We start from the raw sequence: 18,501 nt of genomic DNA, 5'->3' as shown, positions 1-18,501 counted from the left end.
TTGAAAAAAATAATTCTGGATCCGTAATAGAAATTAGGCTTCCAGATTCAGCAATCCAAAAATTAACAATTTATGCAAACTTTGCTTTCGGAACATCACCTCATCTAAAAAACAACATGATTCACTTTCGGATCGATGAATCCATAACACACTCTTAGATCCCGATTTCAAAATAAAAAGTAAAGGTCAATTTCCGGATTTATAAAATTGTGGGGGTGGAGGAAGAAACTGCCTTAATTAATTTATATCCCTCGTGCTTAACAATAAAATAAAAAAGCGAATTATTATTATTACTTTCCAATCTTCTTGGCCTGGGTCTCTCTGCGTCGGGTGGAAGTTGAAAATCAAGATGCTGAGAATAAGCGCAAATAGGGTTTTGGGAACGACGTCGTTAGGCGTTAGGGTTCCGGCGCGGTTGTACCACGAGAGGGTCGTGGATCATTACGACAATCCCCGCAATGTTGGATCGTTCGACAAGAACGACCCGAGCGTGGGGACGGGTTTGGTGGGGGCACCGGCGTGCGGCGATGTCATGAAGCTCCAGATTAAGGTCGACGACAAAACCGGAAAAATTGTCGATGCTCGATTCAAGACTTTTGGGTGTGGCTCTGCTATTGCTTCTTCCTCCGTCGGTAATCACAAACACAAATATTGCTCTGTTTTCTGATTCAATTCATTCTATTCTGTCCCATCCTCATTTACCACGTTTCTGATGTATCTATCTTATTTTCAGCTACTGAGTGGGTGAAGGGAAAGCAAATGGAGGAAGTTCTGTCCATAAAAAATACGTAAGTATACATAACATTATCTGCAGTTTTGCGTAAGATATCAGCCCTGTGCTAATTTTCTGTGTAAGGCAATAGAACAACTTACCTTTGGAATGAAAGAAGAATCTTTATGGAGTGAATGTTTAGTGATAGAAAATATGTTGTTCTTTATTGTGTGCTTGTTCTTTGTTATGTACTGGCTATAGGAGTTTAGTCTTGCCGGATAGTTTATGAAGAACCAATAAACTTAATTTATTTCACATATTCACATTTGATACGTATTTAATACCGATAGTCATGGGTACTTCACCGGTATATTTATATGTATGTGAAGTATCTAACTTCAAAAAGTTGTGAAAATCCAATACTATATAGAGACCTAGAAGCTCTGTTCCTTGATGAATAAAAAAATAATTTTTGTCCTCGTTAGGGACTATTTCTAGAATGAAATGAGATTAATATTATTCTTATCAGTAGATTATAAGGAGTCCTTTATGAAAATGATTTATAATTTTTATTTTGTTTGGTAATATTTAAGAAGTACGTACATGATTTGGATTTGCAGAACTGCAATTCTCTATTTATTATGTTTTATGAATTTGTATACGTATTGATGTATCTTACGTATAAGGCAAAGTCCTTATTAATGACCACAAGTAAAGGCAAAATCCTTCTTAATGACCACAAGGCAAAGTCCTTCTTAATGACCACAAGAAAAGGCAAAGTCCTTAGAGAAGACAGTCTTGCGGAAGTCCGTAGATCAACCCCCAGAATTCCTTTTATGATCAAACAAACCCTTATTCTCTTTTTAGATCTTAATTAAAGACTGAATCTAGACTGTTATTAGCATCCTTTAAAGACTGAATCTGGACAATTATCAGGACCCTTTAAGAATTACTATTTGTAGGCGTGCTTAATTCAACATGTTAAAAAAAATCAATCAATCAAAGAAGAAAATTATAGACACTTAATCGAAGAAACTTAATTCCAACCTTAAAAGAAATAATGAATTATAGATATGGGACTCTAGATCCAATATAAGATAACACACTATTACTGAATGCTTTAACTTGGAGAATCTCTTAAACTCTTGGCTAAAGCATATAGTATAGTATATATTTTTTGAATAATCATATCATGCATGTTGTATTAGATACATATATTGTAATTATGCATCCTGTTATGAGAAAACTTGAACTGAAATAATCGATGTTCTGCAGTGAGATTGCAAAGCATCTTTCACTTCCACCAGTTAAGCTCCACTGCAGCATGCTTGCTGAAGATGCCATTAAAGCGGCAGTTAAGGACTATGAAGCTAAGCGTGCCATGGCAACTGCTAGCGGAAAGGCAGCAACAGAAGAGATGCCAGCCACTGCATGACTTCTTTCGTGTATACAATGATGATGAAGACAACGAAGAATACAACCTCACTTGAGACTTTTTGTTGGGAGTTATTCAGCTAGAGAGTATTCACATTATGTGAAGTAAATATTTGAGACCCCGGTTATGATCTGTTATCTGCTCAGTATGTATTGAGTAGTAGTCCATTAATAACTGTGTAGGCTTACAATAAAACATATCGGAATTTTTGGGAGTTCCTATTTACAATTAAGCAAATAGCGTGATATCTTCACAAATCTAGTTACTGGAGTCTCATGTTGTGTACTATTTTTGGTGAATCTGTAATTAGACTGTTAAAATTAATGTATGATGTGTCCTTGACTTAATAGGGTAACTATCAAGAATACGTATTGCTCAAGGGTAGGGGCGTGCTAATCATAGCAGCCACATCCATGTGAAATTGTTCTTCGATGCATGGTAGAACCTTTTTTTTTTTTTATTGTAGACTAATGACAATTTGTGGTGATTGTTAATCTGTAGCAGAATAAAGCATCACAAAGTACCTATAGAATCAGATTCTGAAGCAACTCCGAGTTGATGGTATATCAATAAAGACAAGGCCTATAAGGCGAGCACCATTGACCCTAGACAAATTTCATTTCTTCATAATCTACATTTGTTTCATTCATAAACCCCTAATGTTTTGATAGAGAATGCATAGCTTTTGGAGAGGAAAAACCCTTGACCCTAAAAACCGATGCCTAAGGATTAATGAGACTGACATTTATCGCTCTTAAAATAAAAACGAGATATCTGCAATTTCATGGACTAGTGTATTAGTTGTCAAATAGTATTTAAAAAAAATTTAAGAACGAGATATCTGCAATTTCATGGACTAGTGTATTAGTTGTCAAATAGTATTTTAAAAATGAATTGAGAGATTGTCTTAGAAATATGTGAACGAGTGGTTGAGTCCAAAGCAAAGTGAAGGATTCATACCAATTATCCAAGGAAAAACCAATGCCATGCCTTTAACATCATGGTACCAAACCAGGTTTCCAAGGGCACACTGTACAGTGCAGTTGATGAGTAGTGGAACTTGCAATGAGCAATATCCCCAGTCAAATATAACAGGTGCAACATGAAAGTGGAATTTAAAATTTTGTTTATATTTATTTTTATTAATTAAAATCTTGAAAACGGAATACAAAAGAGGAAGGAGTGAAAAACAGCACAAGAAAAGTAATTACACAGAGTAGTGTTATAAGATTACAACATTATTGATCATGCTGATGAGGCTTGTAACTGAGTCAATTAGCCTTGGTGCGAACAACATCCAACAAAAAACCAGTGATAAAGGGCTCATAAGAGGGCCATTTTGCATAGCCGGGAAAGTAATTGATATCAATGACAAGATACCTTGTGGGTTCCTTACTATCTCTGATCACATCAACGTTAAAAAGGTTAAGTCCCAAGGCCTCCCTCAACGCCTTCGCCAACTCATCCACCAGACACTGCGCCGGCATTTCAGTTTTCTCCACGGCGCCACCCTCGTCTTCGACGCCCAAGTTCGATACACGAGAAAACGGCAGCACCTCCCCCTTCAACGTTCTCAGCCTCTCCTCCGATATATCACCCAAAGACTTGCGCTTCACGCATTTCACGCGCCGCCCAGCAACGTAAATCTTGAACACGACCCCACCGTGATTCACGAACTCTTGTAGCACCGTGGGAGCGCTCAAGGAGTTGAGTCCGTCGCGGTCGAAGACCAGACACAGTTCGTGAGAGCCATCGCCGCCGTCAGCCGCCAACGGTTTCGCGATCACGGGGAATCGCAGACCCGATTCTTCGATTTTGTCGAAATCGGGGGCTTTGGGTTCGTTTACGACCACTTGGTTGGGAACCCCAATGGTGGCATTTTCGATGGAAATTTGCAGGTGTGTGACTGCCTCGAGCATTGAAACCCGGTTGTGGAGGCGACTCACCAAGTCGGGGGGATCAATGACTGCGGTGTTTGGATGTGTGGCTGAGAATTGTTGGAGGTGATTGTTCCATTGTGGAGTGTGGAGTTTGTGGATGATGCAGTGGAAGGGTCCTTGTTGTTCTAAGGGTATAGAGGGGTCGATTTGGACGAGATCGATGGCGTGTTGTTTGGCGTAATCGAGGAGGGAGGGTTGAAGGAAACTTTTCACTTTCTTGGGTTGGAGAGCATAGCCCACTCGGTACCTCTCACCCTCTGCAATTTCCGATTCAAACTCAGACATGTCTGGTTTCTGTGAGAGTCGAATAACAATGCAAATGATGAAGGAGCTGTGAACCAACAGGGTTTGTTTCTTTAAACACTCAAACCAAAAACAACCATAATTTACTTTTGCTCAATTTAAATTTAATATGAATTTTGAACTAAAAACAACCCAATATTTTACGATTTCATATTATTTTAATTGATCTTTATAATTTTTATTATTAAAAGATGTAAAATATTTCTACAAAAAACATTAAAGTATTTTATTATGATAAATTGTTAAATAAATATGTTGTAGCTTTTTTATAATTATTATTATATTTACTAGCGGGAACACGGGCACTCGTATGTGTATCCGCATTTTTCATTTTTACTATTTATATATTTATATAATTTTAATAAATATTAAATTATATGAGAATATATGTAAATTATCTAAATGCATCATTGATAATAGTTTTATTAAGATTTTATGTTAATTTTTTTATATTTTCATTTTATTGTTTTTTAATATTAAATTTTGATTTAGTTTGGATGTAATCTTAAACTTTGTAAGGTTATCAAGATTAAAATTAAGGTTTAAAAAAAATGGACCAGCAAACAATATCAAAACATAATGCAAATGGTTGTATGTTGGAAGTTGTAGAATCTATCACCATATCAATTGAATCCACATCTTCCATGGCAAAGAAGTTGAAAAAAATAAAATAATAAACTAAATACAAATTACCAAACTTCCAACTTATGTAATATCTAATAGATCAAAGCACCAGTAGACATAAAAACTTTGTCCGCAAAGTTGGACTTAGGATTCATACAAAAATATAAAAAAAATTAAGAAAGCAATAGAAACAAAAATGTTCAAATCCTATAACAATGAGCACGTCTCTGTTTCGAACGCTTTGGAAAGTGTGAGAATGAGCAAGCAATGGTGGTTGTTGTTGTACAATGGTGATTGAAGAGGGACTAAGATGGGTGAGAGTAGGAGAAGAACATGGAGCGTGAAGGAAGAGGGTTCAAAATGTGTCAAAATTTATGAGCATTTTTTTTTCTTTTGGATGCAGCGGGTGAAAACTACTCCTTATAAGGAAGTGGAAGAAAGTGGTAACCGCTCAATTACCAATTACTCTTTATGAAGGAGTGGATGTAACTGGTGAAAACTACTCATTCGTAAGAAAATGGATGTAAATGGTAACGGTGAAAACTATTGAAGAAAGTGGTAACCGCAAAGTAATAATCAAATTGTTCACCGTTTGGCCACTACTCACTCCTAATATTTATTTCTCTTTCATAAAACAGACATTCTCTCTCGTTATGCAATTAATTTTCAAAATAAATTATCTCTTTCAATTCAAACGGTTGTTCCATTTATTTCAAATATTTTATTAAATTTATTTCTCTCTCATACAAAGACACTCTCTCATTATGCAATTAATTTTCAAAATAAATTATCTCTTTCAATTCACACGGTTGCTCCATTTATTTCAAATATTTTATTAAATTTATTTCTCTCTCATACAACCGACACTCTCTCATTATGCAATTAATTTTCAAAATAAATTATCTCTTCCCATTCATAACCACTCCTCCACCTTTTTTTCAATTCATAATCATTCCTCCACCTTTCTTCCAATTCATAAATGTTCCTCCACATCTCTTTCGATTCATAACCGCTTTTCCACCTCTATTTCAATTCAAAATCGTCCCAGTACGTATACCAAATATTGTAGAAAAAATAAGAAAGGGCACAATGATCATAATACAATAATAAAATTAAATATTAATATAAGGATAAAATGGGAAAAAATTAAGAAGAGGGGAATAAGAAATGACACAATGACCATAATACAATAATAAAATTAAATATTAATATAATAATAAAATAGGAAAAAAATTAAGAGCAGTTAAGAAGGGAATCCCCTTTATATATAGGTATAGATAATACTAACTTTTTCTCATTCATCAACAAATTACCTAATTTTATAATTAAAATTACAATATAGATTTACCATTGTTTTGTTTTACGATGTATTTTAAATGAAATACATTTGAATCATAAATAACTTTCAAGCTTGATTTTTAATTTTCAATCCGTGTAAGAAAAAAAATCATATCTGAAAAGAAATTATTTTAATTAATTTTCATATTTTTCTAAATCGTTTCAATTTTGAACATCCCGACTTACGACACTGAAAAATAAAAACTTAAACACAAATACATGATATTGATAAAAGTTATTTGGGAAGATTTAAGTTGATTCTTAAACTGTTTTAAATTTTTAATTGTCTCCTGAACTAAAAAAAGTAACTCTTTAATGTTAAAGGTAACTTATTAAAACTGCTAAAAATTACAATTTATCAGAATTCTAAAATTCTGACAGCTCAACATAAAATAGTTAGTTTAAAAATCTTCAAAATTCTTATATAGTTAAAGTGTTAACTTAAATAATTTAATTATATAAATTGTTAACTGAAACGGCACGGTGGACAATAATGCCCCCACGAAGAAGTCAAAAGTGACTAGACACAGTAAAAGCATATCAAAATTAAACTAATTAAGTGGGGATTCAAATTATTAAGACTTTCATGTGGATTAACATATAAAAAGAAAACGTTAAATTTAAATATCAGTGCTTTTCAACCACTAAAAGTTTATCCAATAGTAATTGTAATCCTTAAATGGACCTAAAAAGGCTTTCGACCTTTCGCATTTACCAGATTTAAAAACTTTTTATATGTTAACCCACAGGAAAGTCTTAATAAATAGTTTTCCTGTTTTATTCTGGCTACCATAAGAGATAAAAACTTTAATCTGCATACAATGTTTACAAATTCTTTATCTGAATTTCCCTCGTGTTTAATCCATCTAATTTCACTACAATGCGATGAAACAGGACACGGATCACGACAATGACAATCTTTGCCTAGCACTAGAAACAAGATACTGCTTCAAAGGCACAAAAGTACATAAAATACATGGAATACGACAGTTCTTGACCGCCATACGGCTAATAAATAAATCAGGTATACATAAAACTCATTCAGAACATAAAGGAAATCAGTAGTACTCCTTCTAAATGTTGGCTTTTCTCTTGTATTTTTTTAATTTAAGGCAAGTAACAAGGAACTGAACATCATAAGAATTGTGGGTCAAATTTGGTGCAATTGCTTCAAATTACTTTTTTTCATGCAACAGTTGACAGTGCCTCAGCAGTCTCTCAACAACAGTAACTTTCGTTAGACAGCAGAAGAAATATTCCGAATATAGTGTTGAGAGCAAAAACGGAAAACTAATCAACTCGAAGAACCAATAGTGATACAATTACAGCAGCTACGCTTACATATAATCAAATGACTGTAAGATTTCAAAATTTGGATGAATCAAAAACTGCTCCTCCATCGATCAATTAACATTATGTATACATGAGACAATGACCAAAGCACCAATCCTATGCCTGTAGTTGTATAGACTCGACCTTGTTGAAAGCTACATTCTTAACTTTCTTATGTGAGCCATGTCTTGATTTGTTTGATTTCCTTTTCTTTGAAGCGGTAATTTCAGGAGTGTGATCTCTCTCCTCGATGCCATTTTCTGTGTCTGGAATGTGAATATCGGACTGCAACAGCAACTCGGTCTTTGATTCTGTCGGTTGAGCTTCTGGTTCAATAACCGACATCCCTGATAAAATGAAATCTAACAAAAAAGTACTTCTAACAAGTCTGTCTATCCTGCCAAAGTGCCTCTGACTATAAGGGATAAGACCTTCAAGAAATTCACCAATCCCTTTAATCTGAAATAACCCATAAAAAATATTTATTAGACATGGGTTATAAGAAGTACACTTAGGCTAAAATCCTTGCAAAAATATTTTAAAAAATAGTACAATGTCAAAACAAGTAAATGTAAGGGTTTATAAAAGTAAAAAACCATATTCAAAAATCAGGCCAAGCATTTCAGTTATTTAACCATCATAATATGAAAGAAATGCATGATTAGTTGCTTAACGCCACTTCAAACGAAGAAGGGTTAAAAAAACGCACCTTAACAATATCAGTTGGAGGAAAGATGCTGAAAACTCTGAAAAGTATAAACTGTGAAACATAACAGAGTTTTGGTTTTGTATTCCATTCTCGAACATAGTTAAATAATATGCAAAGCTCTTCATCACCCAAGCCCTTAAGTGCTCTGTCAATATGATCTTCAGCCGCTCTCTTCCTGCAGAAATATCAGTCAAGTGTATGCCTAAAAGATTCAGCCAACCAAATAATTGTTGCTAACCTGCAAAGTTCGGAAAATAACTCAAAAAGCCTATGTGGCCTGCGCAGCTCAAATGCAATTTGGATTGCTTTAGTATAGTCAGCATCTGAGACAGCATTCTCAAGCTCTTGACCTTTCAGAACTCCTTCCTCCTGCATTATAATTAGACATTACAATGCTTTCTAAAACACAGGGCACTTGTGATGAAAGAATATATAAAAAACCTAAAAAAAAACAGAGCAGGTAATTATATATCTGGACAATCTACCACAATATCAACCATTTGAACTTAAGAAAAAGATCTTTTTAGACAACTTTTCTTGAATCCACTCTTCTCCATGTCATTAAAATAAATATCCTTGAGCTGAAACTACTCCATGATGAAGTAAAACGAAGTGGACAACTTTGTCAGTTTGTGAGTGAATTTATGATATTGAATTAAAAAAAAGCCCGAATAAAGAGTTGTTTACCATTGCAACTGATTTTGCATTTGTTTGGTTTGGCTTATTATAACGAAGCCATTTTATTCAGCTTTTTATAGCTTTGAAAAAAAAGCATGTTTCCAAAAAAAATATTTAGATAAAAAATATAGGTTATTTTATGCCAGTTATGAAACTATAAAATAAACTATGAAAACAAAGTTATTGTGAATTAATAACCATTAACTAAACCGCAATATTCAGAAAAACAATCAGCCAAATAGGTCACCCTTTACTTACCACTTTGTTACAAAAGTGAACTATGATTTCAAACTTGCAACATAAAAAGTACAAACAAACAGCTTTGATAATCTAATTCAGGATATAATTGAGGTAAAGACATCATAAAATCCTAATATTAAGTGTCTTGCAAGACAGTTGCATTAGAAAAAACATGAGCAAAATGCACAAATCCCTGACAATTAAACAACGGATGTTAATGACTTTTACTGATAGAAATACCATTCAGACGATTTCCAACATTGTGACTGCTCTTGGTCCTTCATTGTTGCATTAAATTCATAGAAAGAGCAACATAAAATTGATACGATATGTAATAGGAAATATCAAGTCTTCACAATAATTATATCATGAATCACCATGAAACGTAACCTTTGATTTAACTTTCAGGATATCAGGACATCAAATATTGAATGATTGGTTGAACTCACCTCTTTACGGAAAGCATCTTCTTTGTCAGCTGCAGTGGAATCAAACCATAAATTGACAACAGCATCACCACCACCAGTTGCAAGTATTTCTGTTTTCTTGCCTACAGCCAAGGCCCAGACCTGCATGTCAAATTTTGTCAGCAAAAGGAAAGGTCTACGAAACCTGAATTTTGTGAATTTAACACCTGTTTTTCAGTTTTCCAAAAAGTTTTTTTTTCAATGAAAAGATATGTTTTCAAACAATTTATAATAATTAGAGATTAAAAAAAACCTGTTTTAGTTCTTTTCTTGGTACCTAAAAAGTATCTTCTAAAGAAGAAAAAAAGTTCAAAAACAGTTGTGTATCATAGGATGACCTTTTTTTCTAAGCTTATTGTGAACATTGCTAAAATATAACCTACACACCCTTCAAAAAAATCAATTAAAAAAATCACATTCTCTCTAAAATTCAAAATAATGGGTGACCAAGGAAAGCATAATTTGAATGTTCAACGCTGCATACAATTTGGCAGCATTGATAAACTAAACAGATCAATATACAGCTTCTAATTAATAATTCAAGAGCTCACCTTCGGAAAATATTATGCATGTAACAAATTTGAAGCATATTTTCAGGTATATACACCCATAAACAGAAAATATGATATTAGATGAAAAGAAATATTGTGGCACCTTATCTTCATGATGATCATAAGTAGCAACACATTCATTGGTTTTTACAGTCCAAAGCTTTACTAATCCATCAGCACCTGAAAAATTAATTAAGCTTATCACACTGGCAGGAAATCAAAATGTTACAAGGAAAATCAGCAAAGGATAGCCTCATACCACAGGAAACAATTTGTGTTCCACGGGTAACAAACAATGCTCTTAACACACTTGAAGTGTGTCCTTCAAATGTCTTCAAACAGGAGCCATCAGCTATAGCCCATATCCTTATTGTCTTGTCACCAGATGCTGTTACAACACACTGATCGACAGGAGAAAATTCTACTGACCAAATTCCCCTTTTATGCCCTTTAAACACAACAACAGATACTAGATCTGGAAGTCTCCAAACACAAGCTGTACGATCCTGAAAGGGATACATAAGTAGAACATAAAGACATCGATAACTATGATAGAAACACTATAATACTCAAAAATGTAAAAGGAAAGGAAAGAAGCCGGTGTAAGTAGCTGGTGATACTTTACTAGAATAAAAGAAGACATGCACAACTAAAGTGGCAGTACTTTTTTCTGCAAATAATTAGAATACATGATATAAAGGCCTAAAGTAAGCTGAAAGTCAGATATAATTACCAACCTGAGAACCACTACATACTAAAGTATCATTTGGAGCAACTGCTACAGAATTGATATCTTTATCATGAGCTGCAACAACAGCTTTTGCTTTTAAATTAATTGGCAATGTCATATTGTCTGAGAGGCCATCCATACTCCATACCTTAAGAGTGTGATCACTGAAAAAACAATGAAAGGGAATAAATAACAAAATAGTACCATATAAAGGCTTGCAGGATTAGAACCAATGAATTCAAAAGTACACTCAATAACATATTACTTTATTCAGTTCATATAGTCGAATACAAAGGAAGGCCACATTGTAATGTCTGGGTAAAATAATCTATGAGCAGCAAAATATCTAGATAACAGACTAAATGAAATTGTGTTGCAGGATTCAGTGAACTCAAAAAGGGAAGGAACAGGAGATTAAATTCAGCACAAATTTTCTGATATTGATTTCAATGCTAAAACAAGGTGAATGAAATTATACTGTTTGTTTGCAATAGGAAGTTTGTTTGCGTTTCGACTTCTACTATCTTTAAAAGAAAGGGAAACACCACACAGAAGGTCAACCACAAAATTTTAACTAGTAAAACTAAATCATCACTGTTGCAGAATAGGAAGGTGGAAAACAGCAAAAGGTTTAAATGTTGCTTTATAACTACTTGAAGTCAATACATCTAATAATGTCATTGATAAAATGTTATTATGAGAATTCCAAAACACATAAAGTTACTTATTATCGTCTTTCTCCCTTATAACATTATCACTTAAGAATAGTTACAAAAAAACCTTGGCGTATCATATTTCATGTTGAGTTTAACGGTTCTGCATTGCATTGACAATGTAAAACAGTTTCGCACCATCGACAGTTGTGTATCACTGTTGGTGTAACTACTAAGGAAGTTATAGAAAAAGCCAACAAACTTATCATACATGGTAATTTGAGATTGGATGTTAGTGTAAAATTGTTTTACACTGTCAGTGCATGGTCTTTTTTCTCTGGTTACCAACTTTAATGTTCATTTCATTGAATGTTAACTAATTTTGCAATTAAGAGATTGAACATAAGAAAACCCATATAAAAGGAAACCAAAATGCAGGAACTTACAGGGGATAAAAGCATAGACAAGTTCTTGCTATTGAGAATCAAAATAGGAATAAATGCATCAATACTCACCTACTGCCACTAACAAAGAAATCTCGTTTTCTTTTGGAAAAGGCAATGGCTCCAACAGCTCCCATATGACCAATACCAACTCCAATGCAGTTCGCACTTTCTGACTCCCACAACCTAACCTGTTTGACTAACAGTTTTTAATTACTAATCCCAATACATAACTACAAGCATACTATGAAGTCAATAGGGTACTTGTTAACACTTACTGAAGCACCTCAAGCACTTCTTCCCATAAAATAAAATTTAAAGCCTTTTCAACAATCTTGAGAGATCAAAGGGGAGAAAACTTACATTGTTGTCTTTACTTCCAGTTACAATCAATGTTCTCCCTGAAGTTGATACACAGGTGTCAAGGCATAGAACAGTTTCAGTGTGACCAGACAAGACATATGAACATGACATAGATGCGGTGTCATAAATCCGAACCTGCAAAGTTCCAGTAGGTTTGTGCATTAAAGATCATTGCTAGAATAAAGAATGGAAGACATGTAAGAAAATGAAAGTTAGAGAATCAAATGCTGAATGTTTATATTCATCAAGCATTAGAAGGTTTTTTTTTGCTCAACAAAGAAAGATATTATATAATAATAATGATACCACCAGAGGTACCTAAAAGCGTTACTGACATATCACCAAAAAGAAAATAAACAATGAATATCGGGTTATAGTGAATTTATATGTAAGACCTTGCAATTCAAGAAATTAGCAAACCTCTCCAAGGTGCTCTTCTCCAACCCAATACATCTCAATTCACTCTTGAAAACATTTAATTTTAAGTCCAAACACAAGTTCAACCCATCTCAACATGGTTATAAAACTCGAGTTTTAACTAATAAGAACATAGAGTTCACGAGTCCACTGCCCCATTTAGTGTATACTCGTTTGTAGAGTAATTTTGAATTGTGCTAAATTTAGATTAACTCGGCCAAACTACTAGTTCATGACTGAGTTGGCATGTTCAAGTGCCAATTTTTTTACTATAAACATGATAAAAGCATCTGTTCAAAACTCCTCCACCCCATTTTGCATTAACTTGTTTGTAGAGTCATTTTTGAATGAACATCATGCTAAACTCATTAACTCAGCCAAACTCAGCCATGTTTTTAAAATGATAACCCTTTGTGTTGCTTTGCATGAGAAAATGGAACAAAGGAGAATATCCACAATTAAGGCTGTTTGTGGCACTCATTCATGTGTTGTTTCTCTTTGTTGATATTAACAAAGCTACTCTTCTCATCACGACACCCATCTCTATGCCGATGACAACAACCATATCGTTGTCACTCATGACACCCACCACAACTCCCATCTCACATCCCTCTTTGTGCATTGTTGCTCAAGCAACAGGTGGCAACTTCTCCCTGGTGTTGTGATTTGCAAATAACTCTATTCTCTAGGCACAACTTGAAGCTTCATTCTTGTACTTTCTCTACATGATTTGAAGCTCCATCTTTTTTATTTTAAGGTATGCATGTGAACTTGTAAACTAAATTTGGAAAGTGGGTGGCAATAGGTTGTGGTAATAGAGCTTTGAATTGAAACTGAAATTCATGTTTTCAATATATTTTTTATACTTCCTATTATCTTTTTTGTAAAATATGTCTAGGAGTGGATCAAATTCAATTGAGGGCAATGCAAGTGCCTCCTCAAATACTTAAAAATGGTTGTTATGATCTTGAAAACGGACATTTGAAGATATTTCTCCCTTTTTATTTAAATGTTATCATATTACAAACTTATGCATTGCATGAAGTTCTTGACATTGTTTGGACTTATTTAGTAGTTTATTTCTACTTGACATGTTACTATATTACTGAGGTTTAATATTTTGCATCATTATGAAATTAAAATGTTCGATCAGTATGTTATTTATTCATATGAGGTCAATCTATACCTTGTCCCTCCCAACCAAAAAGCTTTTCTATATATTAATATAACACACAACACTTCCTCAACTATGTTGAAAATAAAAAGTGCTAAGGGATCTCCTTGAGTCAACCCTCTGCTCATCGAGTGTTAATACTTCATTTCTTCTATTTGATAATAGTTTCAAAAAATATAGGGCATAGTTTGTTTGTGTGATTATGCAAGTCTTGCCAACATACTATTGACTAAGATTTCCTTTTTTTGTTGCTTCCTGTTTTCTATTTTATTTTTCCCATTATTTGCTGAATCACTTACTTTAGATTCACTAAGAAGCTACAACTACATAACATTTAGAATGATAAAATCTGTAAAATTGTTTGACGAGAAAAGCAAATTTGGAAATGGAGATTTCAAACACCCCAACAATTTCTTTATAATCTTTCCTACTGTAAACATGTGATGTTCATTAATTGAGAATGGACTTATTTACAAAGTTGATGTAATTAATTGCAAAATGAAAAATATCTACAAATGAAATCTCATCCCCAAATTTGTTAACATTGCTTATATTCTCACAAATTACAACTACAACAACCAAGGAAACAAGAACAAACATCATAAATTGTGAACTAAACTAAATAAAATACAACATCCTGCAGTCGAGAAAATTTATCTTTTTTTTCAGTACATATATGTTCAAATTGACTGGGTTGAAAGTGTTAAACTCTTTTTAAATCGCAACAGTTTACTAATTTCTAGATAAAAATGCACATCCCCATACCTGTTCAAGATTTGTAGCAAGAGCTAGGAATTTTTCATCATCCCCCAAAAACTTCATATCAACAATTTCTTCGTTATATCCAACAAATCTTTTGGTTAGATTTAATTGTAACAACTCTTCAGTGCACTCCAGAGAGTAAAATAGAAACTGCTGATCTGCAGTCACACAAAGCAATCCTTGATCAGAGGGAAGCATAACAGCAGAAGTGAAACCCCTACGTGAGCCATCCTCATCTATGCTGGCTGTAACATCTGAAGTCTTCTGCTCAAAGATGCAACCTGCCCTGTCAATAGGAAAAAAAAACAAAAAAATAAAGAGGTAAAGCATAGATTCCATCATAAGTCACAAATTTAAGTACACTATCTTAAAATCACTTTTTTAAAGGCTTAAACAAACCCAACCCAGGTGCAACTAGTGCAAAATTTCATAATATTAGAAATATATACACCGATGATCGAAAAAATCTTCATATATTACCCTTTAGAATTCCATATGCGTACAATGCCACGTTCACCAACTGTAATGAAATAGAATGTTTGAGAACCACCACGTTTTTTTGTATCTTGCTCGTATGAATGCAGAGATGAAGTAAATGGACTGCTGGAACCAATCACACAAACAGCTTCAACTGCCTCATTTGTAATGATAGTCTTCTTGTTGCTATAATCGTGAAGATCCCACAACGTTACTACCTGCCAATAACCAGAAAACAAATTTGTCAGTTCAGTGGACTAAATTAATTTAAAATAGTCAATTAAAACTTGACAGAGAATTGTAGAGCCTACCTTATCTCTTCCAGAACTAAGCAGCGTCCAGCCATCTTCAGATATTGCCAAAGAAGTCACTGCTGAGCAATGATTATCTAATGTAGCAATACAGTTCTTTTTCTTGGTTTTTGAAACATCCCAAACCCTTACTGTTGCATGATCACCACCATCATCACTTCCAGAAAAAAGCTGAGCGCACCAATTCACCATGATCAGTTAAATATGGGAAATGAAAACGTAAAATCAATAGTTGGGAATAGTTAAAATTGAGGAACAGGGTAGGGATATACAAAATCGCATTTGCATCAAAAGGACTACAAGCAAACAATCATATTGTATTTGTACCAACTCCATTATGGAAGTTTAATCAACTCCCTGCCATGAACATCATCAACAATCACTCTGTTCAATTCACAAATCCATCAAGTTGTTTTACACCATAACATGTGATCTTATACTTCTCCATTGAAAAAAAAGAGAAAAATCTCAGTCCTTCTATTAAACTAATAAGTAATTCACATGACTGTGGTCAAAGATTCCAATCTAATTGTGTACAAGCATATCAATTGGTTCAGACAGTAGTAAACAAGGCATTTTGCTATCATGAATATGTACACTGGCACAGTGTAATCCTATGAAGCCCAAACATTTCAAAAGTAAAAAGGTATCAAAAGACATTCACTGTGTCGGATATAGATACTTCTTGGATACTTCCAGATACGAATCTGAAAAGTATGCAAACCTTTATTTCATATTTTTTCTAAGATATTACTCACATATGTGTTTGAAAAGTATCCAAATCCTTTTCCTTTGATTTCTTTTCTCTTTTTAAAGTAAGGCTCAGATACACCAAAAATCTTACATTTAAAGTTTAGTGTGTAGCCATTTTCTTCCTCAGGCTGTATGAGGAAGTGGAGCACATACTCCTTAATCATCCTTTTAAGATAAACAAAATAGGTCCAAAAAGGGATGAATATTTGGTTTATGTGCATTCCAACCTTCAACTTTGTGTATAGAAAAGATGAAGGATATAATTTATAAAACCAAGAGCATCAATGTGGAACATTAGTGAAGCACGGTCCACTTGATGATAATGTTGAACTTGTGGATCGGCAAAGTTGCTTGTCGGTGAATCAAACTTAAAAGTTGTGTTTTTTTAATGACGGTATTGAAAGAGACAAGAATGATACAACCGGCATTAGACAATAGTTTAGTAATGATGTTTATGAATTGTAGGCCATTGTATAGAGTCAATAGTTGTTTTGAGTTCAACCAAAGATGCTTTTATTGATACAGTTGACCGAGACTGGTTATCATATAGACAAAAGCTATACTTACTTTTTGTAAAACGTCTTTTTGTAAATTGTGATATCATACTTATAATCAATGAGTTATAAAATATTATATAATTTTTGGCTCCATAAGCATAATCGAATAAAACAACTTGGTTCAGTAGTCAACTCATGCATCTCTACTAAGGAAGACATTCGATGACATAATTTCTATAAACATTGAATCCCAAAATGATAACTAGCAGAATGCAATCAAATAAAAAGCATAAAGCACAGTACTCACAAGTTGTTTCTCGGGATCGGGGTGGAACATAACACAAGAAATCACTCCACCGTGACCTTTAAAGTAATGAGTGCAGTAACCACCATCCACGTCCCACACTAAAACCTTCCTATCAGCTCCACCGGTAGCGAGCAACCCTCCAGAAGGATGACACGTCATGCACATAACCGGACCATCGTGACCCTAAAGCCAACGCACATTAGTAAACTCAGCACACTATTCATCAGACCAAAACAAACAGTGACGAAGAGAACAAGAATATACGATACGCTACCTTCCAGGAGCGGACGCACTTGAGCGTCGACAAATCCCAGACTCTGATTTGGCGGCTGTGGCTGGAAGAGAAGAGGAGGCGGTCATCGGGGCTGAGTGCCATGGCGGTGACGGACTCGGAGTCGGCATCGAGGGTGGAGCGGATGGCGGCGGTGACGGAGTCGACGATTTTGATTGACTCGCCGCAGGCACAGGCGATAAAGGAGTTGTCCGATGAGACGACGAATGGACCACCGGTGTAGAACTGCTGCAGAGCGGGGACGCAGCGGTAGTTGGTTTTCAATCTGAGGGATTCCATTTAGAAACTGCCGCCACTGTGATTCAGTGAAAGTTCGTTAGGGTTTAAGGAACAGGGTCCAGGGTTTTTGCGTTTTGATGTGCTTCCCCTGCCCATTCAGAGTTTAAAAAAAAGGAAATATCGTTCCTAATATTAAAAATCTTAAAAAGGTAATTAGATAATAAAATATTTGATATATTAGTTAATAAGATAGGTTTTATTATATAAATAAATAAAATTTGTATTTTTTTCAATATATTTTTTTAAATAATTTACTTTTATTATTTACTTATTTAAATGAGTTCATATATTCAATTTACGTTTAGAGATTAAATCTTTTTATTTCCTAATTTAAAAATTTGTTATAATGACTTTGTTTCTTTTATTTTTTATTATATATAATTTTTAGAATTTAGAATTTCGGGTTTATAATGTTATTTTTTAATTTAAATTATATTCAAAAATTAAAATAATTTAACAAATTTTAAAAATATAATGATTATTTTTTATAAAATTAAGATGGATAAAAATAAATAAAATAATATTAAAATATTAAAAAAATAATATAAAAAATTACATAAAATACAAATTATAAGTTACAAAAATTAACTCAAATAACTTATGAGTTACAAATTTTTAAAATAAGTTGCTACTTTATCTAATATTTTTTATGTTGACTAAATTGGTTTATAAATTGATTAACAAAATATTATTTAGTTATTGGTATTACCAATG

At 33.7% G+C, this 18,501-nt stretch overlaps 3 protein-coding genes across 3 annotated transcripts; 1 reads left to right on the top strand and 2 right to left on the bottom strand.

Annotated features, from left to right (window-relative positions):
• Positions 1–270: 270 nt before the first annotated feature.
• On the top strand, positions 271–2,494 carry LOC137807874 (iron-sulfur cluster assembly protein 1-like). The gene is made up of 3 exons (XM_068608709.1): positions 271–632; positions 734–788; positions 1,988–2,494. The coding sequence occupies exons 1-3, from the start codon at positions 350–352 to the stop codon at positions 2,145–2,147; spliced, it is 498 nt and encodes a 165-aa protein (XP_068464810.1). The 5' UTR covers positions 271–349; the 3' UTR covers positions 2,148–2,494.
• A 762-nt stretch (positions 2,495–3,256) lies between these two features.
• LOC137807873 (inositol-tetrakisphosphate 1-kinase 2-like) lies at positions 3,257–4,465 on the bottom strand. Its single transcript, XM_068608708.1, has one exon. It carries the CDS (start codon positions 4,370–4,372, stop codon positions 3,419–3,421), a length of 954 nt encoding a protein of 317 aa, XP_068464809.1. The 5' UTR covers positions 4,373–4,465; the 3' UTR covers positions 3,257–3,418.
• A 3,157-nt stretch (positions 4,466–7,622) lies between these two features.
• On the bottom strand, positions 7,623–17,930 carry LOC137807870 (protein TORMOZ EMBRYO DEFECTIVE). The gene is made up of 14 exons (XM_068608705.1): positions 17,491–17,930; positions 17,217–17,399; positions 15,660–15,830; positions 15,352–15,566; positions 14,875–15,157; positions 12,519–12,653; positions 12,228–12,346; positions 11,067–11,223; positions 10,589–10,835; positions 10,433–10,509; positions 9,761–9,880; positions 8,632–8,762; positions 8,394–8,568; positions 7,623–8,143 (listed from the first exon to the last, which is right to left on the bottom strand). Exons 1-14 carry the CDS (start codon positions 17,785–17,787, stop codon positions 7,802–7,804), a joined length of 2,652 nt encoding a protein of 883 aa, XP_068464806.1. The 5' UTR covers positions 17,788–17,930; the 3' UTR covers positions 7,623–7,801.
• Between the last annotated feature and the right edge of the window lie 571 nt (positions 17,931–18,501).

Source organism: Phaseolus vulgaris, chromosome 3, assembly GCF_000499845.2.
Source record: "Phaseolus vulgaris cultivar G19833 chromosome 3, P. vulgaris v2.0, whole genome shotgun sequence".
NCBI lineage: Eukaryota > Viridiplantae > Streptophyta > Magnoliopsida > Fabales > Fabaceae > Phaseolus > Phaseolus vulgaris.
Note: the sequence above shows the minus strand (reverse complement) of the source record. Positions and strands in the feature narration are given on the sequence as shown.